This window comes from Carya illinoinensis, chromosome 6, assembly GCF_018687715.1.
Source record: "Carya illinoinensis cultivar Pawnee chromosome 6, C.illinoinensisPawnee_v1, whole genome shotgun sequence".
Lineage (NCBI taxonomy): Eukaryota > Viridiplantae > Streptophyta > Magnoliopsida > Fagales > Juglandaceae > Carya > Carya illinoinensis.
In genome coordinates this window covers 34,093,250-34,115,516 of record NC_056757.1, presented here as the reverse complement: position 1 = coordinate 34,115,516, position 22,267 = coordinate 34,093,250, and the positions used below count along the sequence as shown (strand labels likewise).

Genomic DNA, 22,267 nt, shown 5'->3' with positions numbered 1-22,267 from the left:
AGTATCTAAATTTTGCATAAAGTTTATTATTAAAAAAATAATTTTTTTTATGTAAATTTTTGATTTATCTAATTTTTTTTTAAAAAAAAATTATACGAGAGATACATACTCTAAAATGACAAATATCATATATCTTCATATAATGTTGTGGCTAACAGTACTTAACCCGTGGAAGTTGTGGATTGAGAACACCAGCGACCACCAAAAGAAAAGAAAAAGAGTTCTCTCTCCCACCCCCCCTTTTTCTCCGTCTCTCATCCGTTTAACTAAGTAAGGTGTCGAAAAAAAAAAAAAAAAAAATGAGGTAAGGTGTCGTAAAATACAATCCTAATCAAATAATTTTAATTTTTGGATATATCTAAAGAGATAAATTCTTTTGAGAGAAATGATATTTATAATCGTAATTGTAAAAATATCGTAATTATAAAAATATCGTGTAGTTTTTTGAAAAAAATAAATTAATACAGGATTTATAAGAAAAAAATTAATTTTTTAATAGTAAATCTCACTATTTTTTAAAACGATTACTTAACGTTTATACATTTTACGACTGTATATAGTATTATTCATTTTTTAGAACGCTAGATTAGATTCATTACCAATGTGGGCCGCCGTGGCTTTGTCCCCTTCGATGAAGTTAAACTCCGCCAACCCATCTTGATCACATGATCATAATCGAGAGGTAAAAATCGAATAATTAATGCTCCTATAGACATCCATGAGGACTCATGAGAATCGAGGAAAAAACCCACCATCCAATAGACCAAATTATAACAGTATATAAACCCACCATCCTCTTACACAAAACATGCATATCCATTGCCCCGTATAGACCTTCAAAGATAAAAATGAACCTTGTTTCATGGATTCTCTTTTTAGCTTTCGTGCTTGCTAGAACCTCGGGAAAACATGCATATCGATTTCCCGAAGGAGAATGCGGAAAGGAAGCTGAATATACTCCATGTCGAGATGGGTATTGTTGTAGCAATGATGGGTGGTGCGGCAACACCGATGACTATTGTTCACCTGGTCACTGTCAGAGCCAATGCCCTACTTCTCCTCCTCCTCCTTCTCCTCCTCCTCCTCCTCCTCCAATAGCCCCACCACCACCTCCCATAGTCCCACCCCCACCCCCATTTCCCGAAGGAGAATGCGGAAAGGAAGCTGAATATACTCCATGTCGAGATGGGTATTGTTGTAGCAATGATGGGTGGTGTGGCAACACCGATGACTATTGTTCACCTGGTCACTGTCAGAGCCAATGCCCTGCTACTCCTCCTCCTCCTCCTCCTCCATCTCCCATCGTCCCAACCCCAGCCCCAGCCCCAGCCCCAGCCCAAGCTTCAAACCCTACATCTAGTGGCGATGATGTTAGCAGCATCATCACCCCATCTCTTTTCGACAAACTTCTCCTACATAGGAATGATCTCATATGTGAAAGTACTAACGGATTCTACAGTTACGATGCTTTCCTTGCTGCTGCACGATCTTTTACTGGCTTTGGCACCACTGGTGATGTTGATACTCGTAAAAGGGAGATTGCTGCTTTCTTGGCTCAAACCTCCTATGAAACCGCAGGTTGACTATTGTGTTTAATTAGCTAATTCGCACACAGAACTGATATGTTGTCAATCATGTATATATGTTAAGTATCATCATAATCTTCATAAAATCTAACACCAAATGATAATACTTTGTGTAGGAGGGTGGGCAGATGCACCAAATGGTGCCTATGCATGGCGATATTGCTTTATTACGGAGATAAACAAACTCGACTATTGTACGGAGACTGCAGAGACTGCAAATTGGCCATGCGCTCCAGGCAAACAATACTATGGCCGTGGACCCATTCAACTCACTTAGTATATCTCTCTTAATCTAAACAAGGAAGCTTTATGATATATTACCTAGAAGTACTATAGCTACAAAAAAAAATCTCATAAAAAGTAAATTAAAAAATTAATATGATTTCATATGATACATTAAATTATTTATTTTATAATAAAAATAACTTTACAAACTAACGTATCATATCAAATTATATTAATTTATAACTACGTCAGTTTATAGTTAAAAAATTTTCTCTATATTAATTAGTTCTCTATTTTCTGTTTCTCGATCGCCATCACAGGACTGCATGCAACTTGTAAACCTCATAGAGAGGGTTCATAAATGGCAGGCTTATAGATTAATTTGATATATTCTGATTTGGATTTTTATTAAAATTTTCAGCAACTACAATTATGGGCAAGCAGGTGAAGCCCTTGGATATGATCTCCTAAACAATCCGGATCTGGTAGCCACAGACCCAACCATATCGTTCAAGACAGCGATATGGTTTTGGATGACGGCGCAAGAAAACAAGCCATCCAGCCACGATGTTATCACCGGAAAATGGGTACCTTCTGCCGCAGACATGGCCGCAAGTCGAGTCCCAGGCTACGGTGTCATCACCAACATAATCAACGGTGGGGTCGAATGTGGGCATGGTTCCAATGATAAAGTGGCTAATAGGATCGGGTTCTATAAGAGTTTCTGTGACGCATTTGGAATTAGCTATGGTGACAACTTGGATTGCTATAATCAACGTCCTTTTGGCTACACTGCTATCCGTATGCATGTAAAATATCTAAAGAACCATATAATGTAATTGCAGGTTGGTTTTTGTGTAAAAGGCATCCTTCCGCCGAAAGTGAAGGTCATAAATAAAATTAGAAGAACCATCCTTTTTCTTTAAAATAAATAAATGATATATAGAAGTTTCATGAGTAATGTGTGTGTGTGTGTGAGATTCATATCATAAATTATTGTTTGCACTACCAAAGATTTTTTTTCAAATTATACTTACAAATTTTAATATAGCAAATATCATTTCTCTTATTAACAGTATGCTAATAGTACTTAACTCGTGGAAGTTGTGGATTAAGAACATCACTTACCACCAAAAGAAAAGAAAAAAAAGAAAAAGAAAAAAGAAGAAGAGTTTTCTGACTTTATGCCCTCTCTCTCTCTCTCTCTCTCTCTCTCTCTCTCTCTCTCTCTCTCTCTCTCTCTCTCTCTCTCTCTCTCTCTCTCTCTCTCTCTCTCTCATCCACTTGATTAGGGATGGGCAGCGGCGCCCCGCACCCAGCCCCCGCACGACGGGACGGGGCGGGGCACGACGGAGCGGGGTACACTGCCCCGCATCTAGTCCCCCTAGCGGGGGCGGGGAGGGCCCAACCCCGCCCTGCCCTCACCTATATATATTATATATATAAACATAAATATTTATATATACAAAAACATAAATATATGTTTATATATAAATATATATTTATATTTTACAAATTGTGTATATATAAATATATATATTATAATTTGTTAGACTTGTTCACAAATTATGCATTAACAAATTTAAAAACTATATAGTTTAAAAACTACTACACTACAACTTACACAAAATATGTATTAGCAAATTTAAAAATTACATAATTTTTAAATTATAGTCATATTTACAAAATTTAAATTTAAAATTTAGATCTAAAAATATATTTTTTATCACTTTTAGATCTAGAAATAATTTTTTAAAATAATAAAATATAGTTAATATTTGAAGTGAAAATAAGATGGGGTGGATTAGGTATCCCTCCTGCACCCCGCCTAGCGGGGTGGGGTACCCCGCCCCAGGGATGCGGGGGCGGGGATGAAAACCCCACCCCCACACCATGTGGGGCGGGGGGCGGGGAGGGGGCTACCCCGCACTGTATGGTGCGGGTAGCACCCCTACACTTGATTGATGAAACATGGGGATGTGCCCCTGCCAGTATTGATAGAGTGATGATCCCCATGGGAGAAGCAATGTCTAACATCAAACTGCTTAGTGGCACTAGTGCAGCCCATAGGCGAGCAGGATCTATTCCCATACGGTAGAAGGCATCCCATAAGAGGATGTTAGTGGAACTGTCGTTGTTGACAAGTATCCTTCAAATGGTGTAATTCGCAACCAACATAATGATCACTAGTGATAATGATTGGGGTGACTCCACTGGCCCTCTTTGGTCGGTGCTCCGCTACATATATTTATTGAAAGCGTGCCTTTCTTGCGTGCGCCTTTCTTCCTGAAGACCCCACCCCACCCCACCCCACCCCAAAACGAACCCTCATGCAATGGTTCGAATTTCTCCAAGCGGAAGGCCCTGATGCAAGGGTGTGAGCGACTGACCCCACCGATCCCCTCTCTTTTCCTACCTCCTACGCTCCTAGCCTCGAGAGAGAGGATGTCCCTTGAATCTTCTATTGTTAATGCTGGCCACTCACATCGAGGTCCATTACATTTGGCATATTCTAAGTATTAGACTCACTCATTAAAAAGATTCTAACCCGTATGTGAGGGAGAGTATATAAAATATTATTAAATGTACCTTTTACTATGAGCTTAAATTTTTGGCATATGATTATACATAATTTTCGTCTTTAAATTACCACAATTTTTTTAAACACTAACCATTTGAGACCCTGAAAATGATAATTTGACCGTTTGTTCTTCCACGTGAACAAAATGAAAGCCGCAGCCGGTAGTGCCTGGAAAGATAGTCTCATATGTTCTGTCCCAAATATCTTCAAATTTTCTACCACAAAAGTTGGCCGGCTGAATTGCTTGTACATGGGCCTCAACGATGAAATCAGGCCCAGCTCCAACACCCAGTGGCGATATTAGTAGCATCATAAGAGTATTGACAATAGTTTATGCATCCTCATATGCAAAATCACATCTTTTAAATATTGATTTTGTATATGAAAAAAAATTTCTACATTGAATTATGCATTTTTTATCCAAATAATAAAAAATTATTATTATTATATTTATAAAAAAAAACACCAAACTAAAAGCCAAGTTGCAAAAGGAGCAGACTTCAAATTTGATCTCCGGCTCCTCCATTATCTCATCAACCAACCATGGATTACAAAGAAAACGACCCCAAACCCTAACGAAAACACAACAATCCCTTGTTCATGATCCAAAACAAATTAACAGTTCAGAGAGGAGAGGGGAGAGCTTGGAGGGGCTAATCGACTTGAGGGAGTGGTGAGGCAAGCGGCGGAGGAGTGCAAAGAGAGCAATGTCGGTGTGCTTTGGAGGGATTCTTCTCATCAATCCCATGACCGCCTCCATTTTTCTTTCTATCTTTGTCTTTAAAATTTGCACAGCTACTGGAAGAAGAAAATGGGTGCTTACATTAACCTTTGTTGTTGAACCAAAGAATGTAACTGGGATGAAAATGGGTGCTTACATTAACCTTTGTATTTTGTTTTTACTTTCTGTGTTAATTTTATTTTTAAGCTGAAAACATAACCAAATATGTTGACCTAATAAAGCAAAATTAAAATCCTCAATGTTTCTAACCCCCAATATTATTTTGATTTGTTGTAGAACAAATCAGGGGTAGATTAGCTAGCTAGATTTGATTCTGATACTTGATCTCTTATATGCTCTGGGCTTGTATTAGTTTAGGGTCTTGTATCAATTTTATTTATATGTAATTCTAGAATTTAAAGCTAGCAGAAATTACCAAAATACATTAAATATATATTGATTATCCATCAATGAATATGTTAAACATATGCTAGCTCATCATGTTGATCTTGTCTTTTTTGTTTTGATAGCTTTAGTTGCATTAACATTGCAACTATATATAGAGCAGTACTGATCAAATTAAAAAAAAAAAAAAAAAAGTGATCATGCAGTTCATGAATAATAGCTAGGGTGTCGTTTTCATCCAAGAACTTTTGATTGTTTTAGTATGTATATATATGGACGTAAAATGAATACAAAGGATGATTTTTGTATTCATCCTTTGTATTCAAACCGCATTTGTGTGATTCAAGTAAAATGTGAGTAGGGGCATGTATACTGCCTGTAATTGCTTGTACATCAATTAGTTTCAGATACACTTATATATATATATATATATATATATATATACTGTTTGTATGGCACAAGTGTTTATATATATATAGAGCGGTTGTTTGTTTCTTTCAAACATCTTTACAGCCAAAAAAACTTTACAAGCAGCTTTGCTAAAAGTGTTAGTTTCCTGCTGAAAAGTGTTTTGCTTAAATGACTACTGTAAGATATGACTGATTTTAGCATGACTTTATGTTTGCCATTTTGGAAATTGGCGATGATAAAGGAACATTAAAGTTAGTTTCCTAATTGAGTATTATTTTTTTGTTCATTAATCAATGTTTGCATTATTAAATTAATCGGTTTACGTAACGGCTCTCTTTATTCATTGACAGATTGGAGTTGGAGAGATTGAAAGGCTAAAAAATGTTGAACAATGAACCCCCCCCCCCCACACGTGATGGAGACGTGTTGAAACTGTTTTACCCAATGCCCAGGTACACATTGTTATAGATGACATGAACTAATTTTAGTCCATAGAGGAGTAGGACAGTTGAACAATTCTGAATGAATGTGGACATTTTAAATTAATGTTTAGAAGCAAGAAATGTGATATATATATATATATATTTAGTAGTTTGTAAGTTGTAGGTTTTGGGAAGAAATTGGTCCGCCCCAATGTATATAGCCCATAACTACATTAATGTGAATTTTCCACTGGGTTTAGATGAATGAATGTGTTTGATTTATTATATTCAAGAAAAAATGTGCCCAAAGATTTGATTTATAATGAAAGTGCCTAGAATTTTTCTTTATGTTACCTATTTCTAAATTGGGTGCTTGATAAACACTATAAATATTATATAGCAATGGAATAGAATGAATCATAGGTTTATGTATGATCGTACCTATGTAAGTGAAAAACTTGTGGTGGTGCCAATGAATGACGAATTAATCTTAATTTAAATGACTTAAATTAAGTGAAATTTAAGGTATTAAAAAAAGTTAATTTATTATTTCAGACTAGGTAATAAATTGATTAAATAATTATTTAGTGAATGACATGAACAGGATAAATAAAAATTAATAAGATAAATAATTTATTTCAAATCAAGTTCGAAAATGACACTTATATATATATAACCAACGTATATGGCGAGAGAGGAAAAAAATACACCAAAAAGTCAATTGCAGCGATTTTTATAGTAATTACAACAATACTAAATGCTGCAATTATACTTTAACAACGATTTTTCCATACAGCGTATGATGTCATTTGTAACAATTTTTTCTATTTGCAGTGCTTTTGGTTCTTTCCGCAACATCACCATTATGCTGTAAAAGATTGTTTGCAACAATTATTAAAATTTTCGCTGGAATTGATATACTGACATCAATTCCAGCAATTTATAGTCTTATTTCAACGATTTTAAATGCTACAATTAAATTTTAACAAAGATTTTCCATTAGATGGATGATGACATTTGCAACAGTTTTATTACTATTTGCATCGCTTTTGGTTCTATTAGCAGTGTTACTATTACGCTGCAAAAAATTATTTGAAACAATTTTTAAATTTTTCGCTGGAAATACATGAGATCAATTCCAGCGATTTATAGAGTATTTGCAAAGATTTAAAATGCTGCAATTATACTTTAACAACGATTTTTCCATACATGGATGACATCATTTGAACAATTTTTCCTATTTGCAGTGCTTTTGGTTCTATTTGCAGCGTTAGGATTACGCTGCAAAAAATTATTTATAACAATTTTTCAGATTTTCACTGGAAATACTGGGTTCAATTCCAGCGATTTATAGTCTTACTACAACGATTTTAAATGCCGTAATTAAATTTTAACAACGATTTTCCATACATCAGTGACCACATTTGCAATAGTTTTTTTCCTATTTGCAGTGCTTTTGGTTCTTGTTTCAGTGTTTCTATTACGCTGCAAATGAGTATTTACAAAAAACATTTTCTTTTTCGCTAGAAATACCGTAGATCAATTCTAGCAATTTCTAGAGTATTTGCAAGGATTTAAAATGCTGCAATTGAGATTTCTCAGCGATCTATGTTTATGGGCATGAGGACAGTTACAACAATTTTGGGAGTTTTAGCAAGGGAAAAATACTTTTAGCAGCTAAATTTTTTTTTTATCGCTGCTTTGAGCAAAAAAGACGCGATAATTACGGCGAACGTACAGGGAAGTTAAAATCGCTGGAAATGAGTATATGCAGCGCTCAAAATGTTTTTTTGCAATGATTTTAAGCGCTGAAAATGACCTGATTTCTTGTAGTGAGATTCATGACTACTATATATATATGAATATCAGAATGGATAATTTCGGATGACCAGTGTATTATGAAAAATATTGTGTTTATATTTTTTTCATGTCGTGTTAATTTCGGTTGTTCTAGTCGATTTTGGATGTCCTTGTCGACGTGAATAATGTGCTATATATCCATGTGCTATTCAACCAATTGCTGCATATTTATGAAGATGCATACAAGATCAGTTGTCCTTGTCAACGTCTGAATAATCTATGTGTTGTATATATATATATATCCATGTGCTAAATATTCAAGTAACCACATTGTTTCTGATGCTCCATTGGCAAGGGCTCGGTATTCGGCTTCCATGGTGGACCGAGCAACAACTCTTTGCTTTTTTGAACTCCATGAAATTGGATTGTAGCCTAGGAATCTGATGTAAGCCGATGTAGAGGTTCTATCATCAATATTGCCAGCCCAGTCGACATCGCTGTAGGTTGTTAAACATGGGGCTGCAACCTTCTTAAGTTGAATGCCGTGAAATATTGTTTTCTTAAGATACTGAAGAAGCCTCTTAGTAGTTATCCAATGAATGACCGTCGGCTTGTGCATAAATTGAGAATGCTTGTTTACTGCAAAAGAAATGTCTGGACGGGTTAAAGAAAGGTATTGGAGGTTGCCAATGATGCGCCTAGACTCTGTGCTGTCCACTGCAGTTGTCCCATCCACCAAACGAACATAAGTATGTTCGTATTCTCCAAGAGAACACGAACATACTTATGTTCAGAGAGAAATAAACCCACAAGGGTATGATTTCCACTCCTAGGAAGTAGTGAAGTGAGCCCATATCTTTCAATAAAAGTTGATCACCAAGTTTGTTAACAACATGAGCTACAAACTGGTTATCATTCCCCATAATGACCAAATCATCAACATATACAAGGAAATAACAAATAATGTAATCATGGCGATAAACAAATAAGTTTACTTGGGATTTAATCAACTACAGGGCGCTGATTATAGCCCTTTGCAACAAGCCGTGCTTTGAATTTATCAACCGAGCCATCTGGTTTCCGTTTAACTCTAAACACCCTCTTACAACCCACTGGTTTACAATCTTTGGGTGGGAAAATTAAATCCCAAGTACCATGTCGCATAAGGGTTGTTAATTCACTGGACATAGCTTCACGCCATTCAGGGTGAGACATGGCTTGACTCACACATGTGGGTTCTAGAGGTAACGGGAGAGGATGCTTAGAAATAGTGTGCAATTGCTTGGGTTTGAAAATATTATCCATAGATCGAGTAGTCATGGAATAGGTTCAGCTTGAGGACATTGTGAATCAGAAAGAGAAGTAGATGCAAGGTGATGTGGGGATGAATCATGCGGTGCAATAACATGTAAATGAGAATTCGAATTTAAATGCTCAGCATGTAAAGATCCATGTGATTCGCAAGAAGGAGTAGAGAGAGGGGGTGATATACCTGGAAGTGGCGCAGGAAGGACGACAACATTTTCCAAGCTCAGTGATGGCTGAGTTGAGCGATTGGAGAGGGATGATTGCGCAGGAACCAAAGAAGTAGTGGGAGAAATGTTATGGCACGGGTTCGACGTGAGGAAGAAATGGGTGTTTTCAAGTGGGCTGGCTTTGGATATTGGGCCGAGCATGACATTTGTAGAAATTGGGCTTTGTGTTTCATCAAAGGTCACATGTCTAGATAGGTAGACCCAATTCGTTGATGGGTCCATGCATTTATATGCATTTTCAGTTTGTGAATATCCAATGAAAACACATGGAATTGACTTTAGTTGTAATTTTTGGGTATTATAAGGCTTTGTGAGGGAATAACATAAACACCCAAATTTTTGCAATTTGAGATAATTTGGTGTCTGACCAAAAAGGACCTCAAACGGGGACTTATTTTGGAGAAGAGGAGTTGGCTGACGATTTATGAGATAAGTGGCGGTTTGGAATGCATGAGACCAATAAGAGAGTGGTAAGGAAGCATCATGGAGCAAAGTAAGACCCATTTCTACAAGATGACGATGACGCCTTTCAGAAACACCATTTTGTTGGGGAGTGTAGGGGGCGGTGGTGTAGTGGCTTATATCATGATCGGACAAATATTTTTTTAAACTTAGAAATTCGCCACCATTGTCCGAGTATAAATTTGTTATGGTAGATTGAAACCATGTTTCAACAAGCATTTTAAATTGTGGAAAAATGCTAGAGATGAGATTTTGCGGACATTGGATAAAACCACATGTATTTGGTATAATGATCCACAAAAATGAGATAATAGCATGCACCATTTAACCCAGCGATGTGAGTGGGACCCCAAACATCAGTGTATATAATTTCAAGTGGATAATGACTTTGAAAGATTGTAGAGCCAAATGGTTGTTGATATGCTTTATTGATTGAACAAGAAGTACATGAAGATGGTAACTTATTTGTGGTAAGAGGAAGAGAAAAAAATTTGACAAGATTTTGAACGGCTTTAATCGATGGGTGTCCAAGACGCTTGTGCCACCCGTCGATTGAAGTCCGTTCATGCACATAAGCAACCATTTTAGGAGTGGAGGAGGCCACCATTGAGTTTGGAAACATGTAGACGTCATTCTCACACGCACCTCTTAGTAGTATCGCCCCCGTGGATCGTTCCTTCACAAGAAAATAAAATGGGTAAAATTCAAGAAAAACATCATTTTGTTTAGTGAAGTGATGAACAGAAATGAGATTCTTGTGAATATGTGGAACACATAAGGTATCATGTAAATGAAAAAAAAAATTAGGTATGGGTAAGGCTAAAGAACCAATATGTGTGACCACCAAAGATGTACCATCACCAAGAATGACTTCATCAGTGCCATCATACTTAGAGTGAATGGATAAATTTTGGAGATCACCCGTGATGTTGTGAGAAGCTGCAGAGTCAATTAACCATTTATTTTCTTGACCATCAAATGTTCCAGCACAGTTAACAGTCATTTAAGAAGACTGTAGTTGTGAGCGGCCTTAGCTGTGTGGCCCAGTTGATCACAATATTGAAAATTGGGCTAGAAACGCCTTTGGTTTGAGTTGGGGTAGCCTGAATTGTTAATGCGCTTTTGGTCTCGAGATGGGCCATTTGAAGACCGGTTTTGGCCTTGTGAACGCGAAGGCCCGTTGCTCTTATTAGCTCATCTCTGTTGCAAAGTGGCAAAGAACCCAGAATGTCAACTGGTGAAGTTTGCAGCAGCCACAAGCTGCTGTGTAGCAACTTACATCCTCCTTAAGTAGCTCTCATGTCCAACAAGTAGATCATGGAGCTCTTCAAAAGCAGGAGATTTTTCTCTTGCTCGAATAGGGGCAGCGATCTCACGAAAGTCAGGACCTAACCCGTTGAGGACATAGAGGGTTAGATCGTCGTTGGAGATGGGGTGATCGATGAGAGCTATCTCATCAGCCAGTCCTTTAATTGCATGAAGATACTCTGGAATTGGTCGATTTCCTCTTTGAATCAAGGGTAGTTCTTCCTTGAGTTGCATTGCCCTTGTACGCGATTTGCTTGCATATAGAGTAGACAATTTTTTCCATGCCTCATATGAGGTCTTGGTCGTGGCAATGAGAGGCGTATTTGTGGATGAGGTAGATGCAAGAACAGCGCTAAGAATTAGCTTATCTTGCCGAACCCAACGATTTTTCTTGGCTAAAGACACTAGGGTCCCATCGGAAGAGGGACATTGTGATTTTCCATTGACATAATCCATTAGATCATAGCCAATGAGAAGGGCCTCAAATTGTGCTTGCCATTGGGGAAAAGATGAGGGTGTGAGTTTCTCATTAATCTGAGCTGTGATGTTGAAATCAACAAGAGGAATTTCGGAGGAAGGGGTAGGCTGATTTTCAAAATACATTTGGGAAATAAGGATCAAATTCTCGTTGGAGAGATGGTCTCCTGATACCATATAGAGAAGTAAGAAATTCAAGAGCTCACAATGGAAAATTCAACACACTATGTATTGATCCTTCAGGAGTTTACTTTATACAGACCTTGCAATTTATCTAAGGAAATATACAACTATGCATATTGGTTACATAATTTATTTACATAAATACATGCCTTTACAAGACATGATTTTCGGCTTGGTTGGTTTTGCAAATCACTTACAGATTTCTCGGCAATTTGAATTTATTGGTTGGTGTCACCTTCCTTAATAGAGGGTTGGGTTTAATTAAAACCTAACTCTAAATGTCGGCATATTATTTTAAGAAAATATAACTTGACTTAAATTAACAACGTTGTTTTGTTAACGATTATTTTTGATATATATATACACACAATTAGAAGCCGATCGTCCATTATTAGTGTCGTCTTGACATTAGGTTTGATAGCTTAATAATTTGATCTATATATAAGCATATAAAAGAGGGGACAAGCTAGCTAGCACATGATGGTTCCTGGTACTCGAACAAGTTAAGGCATCAACGTACGTATGGACCTCACTTTCAAGTCTCAAATTCCACACTTGCTGGGTTGCATCAACTTTAATTTGATCGTAGGCTTTGTTTGGATGTTGATCGAGTTGAACTCAATTCTTTAATTTGATCTTAAACTTTTGGAATAAATGATAATTTCACATGGTGCCAGATCAAAGATCATGAGTTCAAGCTCTAACCCTACACTTCAACAAAATAATGAAATATCTAACATGATGGACTCACTTACTAATGGGAATCAGGCTCAATCATGATAGGAGTGTTAAGATATAAATAATTAAAAGAAAAATTTTATTCATCATCCTCATACACCATACTTGTTTTTTTTCTCTCTTACCAAATGTATAATGTATGGATGATGAGTATACGAATTCAATTAGTTTAAGAAAAATAAACAAAAAAAAATTAAAAATAATAAAAATAAGTATGGTGTGTGAAAATAATAAGTAGCAAAACTCTAATTAAAATATTCCACATGGTATCAGAATATATATAGGTCTTGAATTCGAATCTTGAATTTACACTCTTATCATATTTAAATATTTTACGTATTAGATCCACTCATTAAGAGGATTCTGACCTACACGTAAGGGAGGTGTTTAAAATATAATTACCTCTTACTATGAGTTTAAATTTTTGGCATATGATTTCACATAATTTACGTCTTTAAATTAGCACAATTTTTTTTAAAACACTTACCATTTGAGACCCTGAAAAATTTACGCCTTTAAATGACCACAATTGTTTTTTTAAACACTTACATTTGAGACCCTGAAAATGATAATTTGATCGTTTGTTCTTCCACATGAACAACATGAAAGCCGCGGCCTGTAGTGCCTAAAAAAGATAGTCTCATGACTCTCGTACATTCCGTCCCAAATATCTGCACCACAAAAGTGGGCCAGATGGATCACATGTACATGTGCCTCAATGATGAAATCAGGCCCAGCTCAACATCCAGTGTCAAATCTGCGATATTAGCAGCATCATAAGCTCCTCTCTTTCCGACCAACTGCTTAAAGCCTCAAACATCGAAACAATGCGGCATGCGACAAAAAAAAAGAAAAAAAAGGAATCTACATTCATTTGGTGTAAAGAGAAAAACAATCATTTAATCCGATCAAGAATTGTATCAAATGCTGTCTATCTTGATAACCCAAGAAAACTCTTATTGCACCACAACTACAGACTTGTAAAGCACTACAAGAACAAGTAGGAACTTGATTGTAATCTTGTAGTTCATCCCATAAAGATTTAAATCTTGTGTAGTAATCTCACGAACATATCTTCTTGTATTAAGATTGAAAAATCTTTTTGCAGTTGAAAGATTCTTGGTCCATTAACTTGTGTAAATCGATTCTTCAAATCTTGTCATATGTCTTTGGCTGTCTTTGTACAAGTAATACTGCCAACAATATCTTTTAACACAGAACTGATAATCTAAGAAGAGAGCATATTGTTGCATCTTTCTCACAACCCATATAAAGAATCTGTAAAAACTGGTCGAGCAATCAAACTATTTATAAAACCAATTTTATTCTTTATTTTCAAAGCCATTATCATGGACCTACTCCATGTATGATAATTTTTTTCAATGAAGACATTCAATACCAGCATAGCACCTGGTGAATCACTATTCTGTAGGTGACGTGCAAAACTCTCCATATTCTAAAAAAAAACACAAAAACTGTAGTGGCCATGGCAGAAGACCCTCTTAAGGTATCTTCTCTGATATTCTCATGAAACAAAGTAAAATGAAATGAAAGAGAAAAGAAAAAAAAAAAGAATGGAATAAATTGAATTTACTTCATGTTTTACATTTACAAGACTCTATATTTATACATAGAAAAATAAAGAGGAAATATAAACTGATTTAACCAACTGATTTCTCTAACCAATGAAAATATTACATCATGTGTTTGAGCTTATTGCTACTTTACAGCGTATTAATCTATAACACACCAGCCCCCAGATGGTCCACATGCACGGGAAAGAAACAAATGAGACTACTGTGCGTCCAGGACTACTGCATGGGACTTGTGAGTAATGCTCGACCATGTGCTCCTGGCAATTTGGCAAACAGTACTATATTAATGGCCAGCGAATATGGTTTTAAGAGCATTAGTGATATCTTATTTATCTTTATTTTTATTTTTAAATTTGAATAATTTTTTTTAAAATCATCTATATTAACTTATCTATATTTATAATTTTAAATAATTATGAACAGTCATTATTTATCTTTGAAGATATCATTTTCCTTCTTTAAATATTATTTTTATTATTTTTCTTTGTCCAAATTATAAATTTGTATGAAATTAGACCACACATAAAGTATGTGTGGATTTTTCTATATTACTGAATATATATATATATATATGGTAGATTAAATTTATTAAATTTATATATTGAATTTAATTTAAATTTATTGGACTATCTAGATTTTAGGAAAAAAAAAATATAATAATATTTTTTTATTATTTAGTCAAAAAATACATAATTTAATATAAATTTTTTTTTACATCTTTAAAATTAATTTTTAAAAAATATAATTTTAAAAATAAAGATACATAAACCATTACTAATGGTTTTAGATGACAGTGCAAGAAAACAAGCCATCCAGCCACGATGTTATCATTGGAAAACTGGTACCTTCTACTGCGGGGACACGTCAGCAGGTCGAGTTCCAAGTAGGGGTGGGCAGCGGGGCCCCGTTACCCGCTGCCCCGCCCTGTTCGCCCTGCCCCCGCATAGGGCGGGGCGGGGCATCCGCACCGTCAGGGCCAGGGCGGGGCCCCCCGGCCCGTATGGTGTAACCCAGCGGAGGCGGGGGACGAGGACGGACCCTCCCCCCGGTCCGTTTTTCCCCCGCCCCGCCCCGTATGATATATATAATATATAATATTATATATATATATATATATAAGTTTAAGTTAACAAAACGGCGCCGTTTCATTTAAGTATAACGTTTACCCCTTACCCCCCCCCCCCCCCCCCCGGCGTCCGAAACCCAGAAACCTTCATACTTCTCCCGAGTCCCTCCCCTCCCCTCCGAAACCCCCAATCCCCTCCCCTCCGACCCTAAGTCGCCGTGCCGCACGCAGTCCCTCCTCCCTCTCCCACACTGGAGGCAAGCCGAACGCACGCCGGACGCACGGTGTGACGCCCCCAAATTCCGTTTGGGATTGGACGGACATTTGAAGCGTCGAGACATGCAACACAAGGTTACCTGCCCCCGTTCATGACATATAAGATGCAATAATCCTAACATGCATCTAACATTATGCAATATTCGCAGCGGATAATTTTTTTCTTTAGCAATACTATGCACCAAACTGAAAATATCCCAAAGTACTGGAGATGCAACTCCACCGTACAAGTAGTAATTTAACTACTATATTAACATTAACGACGCACCGTCCTTCAGTCGACTGTGTCTAGTTGGTCAGTTCCTGATCTTCCTTTAGGTCCTGTAACAAGATCTACCATTCGGGGGGAATGGTAGTTGGGACTACACAATGAGATTTGATTACAAATCTCAGCAAGTTAACAAAAAACTTCCATACAGACTAATGATGCATGTATGACAGTAAAAGCATAAATGCATAATCAAATTCATAAGTAATTAAAGCATAACTTAGCGTACAACATAGCATAATTGACATAGCTTAAATTGAATCATGAACTGAACTTGACTTAGCATGAACTTGCTCTGAAACTTGAATTAACATGAAAAATACATACTCCACAGTTATTGTGGCCCCATGTATTCTACGTGTAAATACATACTCCACAGTTGTTGTGGTCCCATGTATTCTACACAAACTTGACTTAACATTAAAAATACATACTCCACAGTTGTTGTGGCCCCATGTATTCTACATAAACTTGACTTAACATGAAAAATACATACTCCACAGTTGTTGTGGCCCCATGTATTCTACGTGTAAATACATACTCCACAGTTGTTGTGGCCCCATGTATTCTACATAAACTTGACTTAACATGAAAAATACATACTCCACAGTTGTTGTGGCCCCATGTATTCTACGTGTAAATACATACTCCACAGTTGTTGTGGCCCCATGTATTCTACACAAACTCAATGCAGTTAAATACATACTCCACAGTTGTTGTGGCCCCATGTATTCTACATAAAGTTGACTTGAACATAACTTGAAATACATGACCAACTTGAGAGAGAAACATTTCGTAACATGGCATAACATATAATAAACAACATATTTAACATGACATACTTGCAACAATGAATATTACATGACTTGACATACATGTAATAGATGGCATACTTAGCATGACGTACTTGTACCGTACAATAATACATGACAGAATATATTATGTAACAGATAAAAACTGATGACAGAATAAATTCTGTATAACAGACAATTACGTGATAACTTAACATGGCATGACATATATAATAACACATATACATATACTGTAGTTCCTTTACTTAGCACACATACACAGTAGACTGCTAGTAAGTTAAAAGCTAACTTACCTCGATCTCCGCGTTTCTTATAAAACTTCAAGTGCGATCACGAGGAACTGTAATTAGTGATTCTAAAAGTTAGAACTAAATCACTAATAATTTGAAATACGGAAAATACTAACTTAAAGAGTAAAATTTTTATTTTACTCTCTACATGTGGGAAAATGACATTTTTACCCATAACTTAAGGATTTTGCATACTAACTCTAAAAGTTTCCAACCAATCAATTACTTTAAACGTTAATAACTATAGATAGAGGTTTATACCATCACGATGCACATCACACGGTGCATCGCCATACAACACGGAGTACACTCCACGTATACTCCCTTCCTTCTACGCCACACATCACTACAGCACACGTCACACGACGCGTCTCTGCACTACACAGAATACGCTCCACGCATACTCTCTTCACACATCATGCCATATCACAACTACGGCATCCATCTCATATCCACACTTCATGGTACAATCCACAATACTATAGTTCAAGCCCAACACTTCACAACTACATTTCGCTTCACAACTACGCAGCGAATTCCACAATTATTAATTACGCATTCTACGATCCAATCAATCAACTATTTTAAACGTAAATAATTAGAGATAGAGGGTTATACCATCAACGGGTTAACCCGTGCGTCGCTCGCTGCTCGTCACGGTTATGCGTCGGAGGAGCGTACGTGGCGGTAACACCGCGTACGGTGGCTGTCCACCACGTAAAGTGGTAGTTTGAGCTTGAGAAAAGCTAGGCGTGGCCTTGGAAGGATCATGGTGGCCTCGTGGTGGTCAAAGGTGGCGGAGCACGTCGGCATCATGCTGTGAACAGTAAATACGAAATGCTAGGTGTTCGCTTGAGGTGGATGAAAGCCATAGAACTTCATGGGAAGCTAGGGAAAGGTAGAGGAACATGTGGTGAAGCTGTGGTGGCGAGGTGGTGGCCATACGGTGGCTGACGGCGGCAGATCGGCCGTTTGAAGCCATTTTCAGCCTTGGAGAGTGAGGGAGAGTGAGAGCTCCACATAGCTCCGTTGGCCATGAAATTTCTTGGGGAAGTTCATGGTGATGAGAGGAACAAGGTGGTGGTGGTGAAACACCATGGGTGGCCGTGTACGGTGGTGCACGGCGGTGCAACCGAACGTGTGTGTGTGAAGACCCATCGGAGAAAAAGTGAGAGTTAGGGGAAAAGAAGGACATGGGGAGGAAGCTCTTGACATGGTGGTTCCATTGGTGGTGCTTGGTGGCCGTTTCGGCCGTGTATGGTGGTCCAAAGAGGTGAAAAAAGGTTGAAGACCCATTTCTTTGAAGGGAGATAGAGAGAGACTCGATGGTCGGTAAAGTACACCACCGGTGCAGTGGAGGTCGCCGGTGAGGGAGGATCACGCCGGTGTGGGAGGTGAGGCACGGCGGCCGGAGGTGGCGCCGGTTGGAAGCTTGGACCGAATGGACATGGAGGAACCAACATGTACGTCGGCCATGAAGAGGAAAGAGAGGAGAGAGAAAAGAGAAAGAAGAAGAAGAAAAGAAAAGAAAAGAAAATAGGAAAAAGGAAAAAGTGAAGGGAAAAGAATAGGAGCCTGGGTATTTAATCTCAGTCCTACACTTCGGGATCCTCAAAATGATCTAACGATGAGTTTAAACACTGATTTGAAAACGCGTAAGTATTTTATTTAAAATAAACACTTTAATAAAACACTAAGAGAAATTAAGATAGAATATTATTTTATAAACTGAAGTTTATAAAATAATATTTCTTCATCATTATCTAAATTGATAATATATCATTAATCACTCAAAGAGGATAAAACCATTTAATTTAAATAAGAGTTTTTAACGTAAGGTTAAACCTCTTAATATTTTAAAACAACTAAAATATTTAATATAAGATATTATCCACAATTATAATATTTTCAGAGCTCATTAAAATATTATAATTGTGCTACATTAAAACATACTTATCTAATAATACTGAAAATATATTCTATAGATATTTTCATAATATTTAAAATATTCGTAAGCATTAAAATATCTATTTTATTTTGAAATCCGCAAGATAGTTTTTAGAACACGCCATCGAGATACAGTACGTAGAATAAGTTTCAATACGTAGATCGAAGCTCATAAAGAAGAAGAAGAAAGGAGCGGATATTACAATAAGCTAACTTATAGAGTTTTCACGGGGTTTCCAATAGAAATTCCTTAAATTAAATTTTCTAGCGGGTTGTTACACACGGTATGTATAATTTTCTCCTCCGGTCATTGATTTTCTTAATTTTTCTCCGTTAAATTATATATATATATTTTGAGTTTTGATCGGAGATTGGAGGAAGGATGGAGTTGAATCAGAGATAGAGGATGAGATTTGTGAATTGTGTGTTGTGGATTCATTGTTTGTGACATTGTGTGATTGTTTCGGATTTCAAGCATTTTGGATGTTTCGGATTGCCCATTTTTGTTGTAAATTTTATTGAAACCCTAACCCCTAAATCAATTTAGGGGTTAGGATTTCGGATTGGGACCCTAAATTAAATTAGGGTTCTAATCCGAAACCCTAATTTTTTTTAGGGGTTTCAATCATTGAAACCCCAATCCGAAACCCTAAACTCATTAATTTCCCAGTGCCCACCCCTACTTTCAACTTGCAAATTTTGTTTACAAAATTATTGAATACAAAAATTGTAAAGAATAAGAAAAAGACCTACCAATTAATTAAGAAAGAAATTATTTATATACATATATATAAATTTATGGAGTTGTGAAACTTGTTTGAGATAATAATCATCATGTAACACTAAGATTTATTAGGGTTTTTGGCATCTTTCTTTTCTTGGCTAGGGTTTTTGCTCTTGAAAGTATGAAATTAAGTTTTTGGCTCACGTCAATTATTTGTTCGCGTGTTAACACGCTAATTCAAAAAAATATTATTTAAATAATGTATGCATATATCAATTGGTAATTTTCGAACTTACAAGTTTCTTTCCCTTCTTAGCTTTGATTTAGATACTAAATTGAGATGGTTTCTGAATATTAATGAAAAAGTTCGTAAATAAAAGTAAAATAGTTTGAGTTAAAATATTTTATGAATTTGAGAAGAGAGAGAGAGAGAAAATTTTAAATAAATATATTATAAAATTAAAATATTGTTAAAATATAATTTTTATTTAAAAATTTAAAAAAATTGAATTATGTTTTAGACCCAGTTACTATGCAACCATACAATCGCTAGGCGTACCCCATCTCATCTCATCTTCCAATTCAAACTAGGTCCAAGTGTAATTTGCACTTTTTGATCTTTTTTCTTTTTCATATTTTTTAAACATCTTTCAAGATTTTAAAAAATTAAAAAATATACCAATATACTAATATTAATTTCAGTAACTATTAAGAAAATAATTTTAAAAAATTAAATATATGAAAAGTAAAAATGAGAGAACAAAACTATGAAGCATATTATCATTTTTTTTTTGTTTTATTTAAAAGTTTTAAAAAATTATAACTATTAGATAATTAAAATTAAAAAAAAAATCAATTTGAAAATTATATAAAATCAATAATGGCCTTCATTCATAATTTCTTTTATTCAATCATTTAAGTACATATCATTTAATTGAATGATATCATTGGGTGATGAAGACAATGATAATTTTTGGGTGATTAAAATTATGATAATTTCTTTTATTCAATCATTTAAGTACATATTCAATCATTTAAGTACATATCATTTATTCAATCATTTAAGTACATATCATTTCCAATTACGAATTGAGAAAGTCTGAGTATTTTTAAATGATTGAATAAAATTATCATATGTACTGTGGGAAAGTTTTATACTCATGACTCCACATGATATATATAACATACACATGATTAACCTAAATTACCTTGGCCTATATATAAATGACACGAAATTAACCCCTACACTTGCCAAAACTTAAAAAAGGATAAAAAAGAGAAAAGAGAGAAGAAAATAATGCCTATTAAAGTGGCCTATTAAAATAATGCCTATTAAAAATATGAAGCATCTCTCTTCGACTCTTCCTAATCAAATTATTTGGAATTGCTTATATGAGGTGTAAAAACTTATTATAGTGTAGCATTTCAATTATCATCATTATATATAAAAAGTACTTAATACATCAATAATAGTTTTGTATGTAGTTTTTGCTGATTGTGTTGGATTGCACTTTGAATTTTTTTTTTTTTTTGTTGGAGAATCAGGAATGTCTTCGGATTTCAGTGATAGCTCGCCTTCCCCAGCCAACACCCCTACCCCAGAAACTAACCCTACTCCTACCCCTATAACGAGTACACCTTGCCCTACTCCGAAGCCCACACAAGGCAAGAAACCTGTATCTATAGTTTGGCAACACTTTACCAAATTAGAGGGTGGGGACCCCAACAACCCACAAGCTAAATGTAATCACTGTGGAAAAATGTATGGATGTCACTATAGGAAACATGGTACATCCCAGCTGAAGGTCCATCTAGAGGAATAATGCAAGAAGAGTCCAATTTTAAAATCCTTAGTAGAGAATGACCAATCTAGACTAGATTTTAAAATGGCGGATGGGAGTAGTGGGGCCGGGGGGCCAACATTGAAGGGGTATACGAAGTATAACCCCGATGAGTATAGAAGGAAGTTAGTTCGTATGATTATCATGGACGAGCTGCCTTTTCAGTTTGTGGAGGGTAAAGGGTTCCAAGAATTTGTCCAAGAGTTGGAACCCAGATTTGTACTTCCTTCTCGTCACACTGTGGCAAAGGATATTAAGAAGATGTACCTTCGTGATAAAGATGTTTTGATGGGCCAACTCGCGGGTTTGGTAGTTTGCCTCACTACCGATACTTGGACTTCTATCCAAAATATGAATTACATGTCGTTGACTGTGCATTTTGTTGATGCTGATTGGGTTCTGAACAAAAAGATTATTAAATTTTGTCAAATAACTAATCATAAGGGTGAGACGATTGGGAAGGCATTGGAGGCCGCAATAAAGGAGTGGGGGTTGGAAAAGGTTTTGTCTGTGTCAGTTGATAATGCGTCGTCTAATGATGTCGCATTGGGATTCTAAAGAATTATCTTAAAGATGCAAATAAGACATTCTTGG

General features: G+C 36.2%; 2 protein-coding genes across 2 annotated transcripts; one reads left to right on the top strand and one right to left on the bottom strand.

The window, feature by feature from the left end:
* Nucleotides 1-827: 827 nt before the first annotated feature.
* On the top strand, nt 828-2,731 carry LOC122313273 (basic endochitinase C-like). Its single transcript, XM_043128114.1, has 3 exons — nt 828-1,578; nt 1,703-1,862; nt 2,233-2,731. Exons 1-3 carry the CDS (start codon nt 849-851, stop codon nt 2,648-2,650), a joined length of 1,308 nt encoding a protein of 435 aa, XP_042984048.1. The 5' UTR covers nt 828-848; the 3' UTR covers nt 2,651-2,731.
* An 8,692-nt stretch (nt 2,732-11,423) lies between these two features.
* Nucleotides 11,424-12,110, bottom strand: LOC122312798. The gene has a single exon (XM_043127450.1). It carries the CDS (start codon nt 12,108-12,110, stop codon nt 11,424-11,426), a length of 687 nt encoding a protein of 228 aa, XP_042983384.1.
* Nucleotides 12,111-22,267: the final 10,157 nt, after the last annotated feature.

What these genes read in the sequence shown, in the direction of transcription:
- LOC122312798 (XM_043127450.1), bottom strand. Translation starts at nt 12,110, where the DNA reads ATGGTATCAGGAGACCATCTCTCCAACGAGAATTTGATCCTTATTTCC.
- LOC122313273 (XM_043128114.1), top strand. Translation starts at nt 849, where the DNA reads ATGAACCTTGTTTCATGGATTCTCTTTTTAGCTTTCGTGCTTGCTAGA. An exon ending in AACCTCCTATGAAACCGCAG is followed by an intron (nt 1,579 to 1,702) that starts GTTGACTATTGT and finishes TACTTTGTGTAG; the next exon opens with GAGGGTGGGCAGATGCACCA. An exon ending in GGACCCATTCAACTCACTTA is followed by an intron (nt 1,863 to 2,232) that starts GTATATCTCTCT and finishes TAAAATTTTCAG; the next exon opens with CAACTACAATTATGGGCAAG.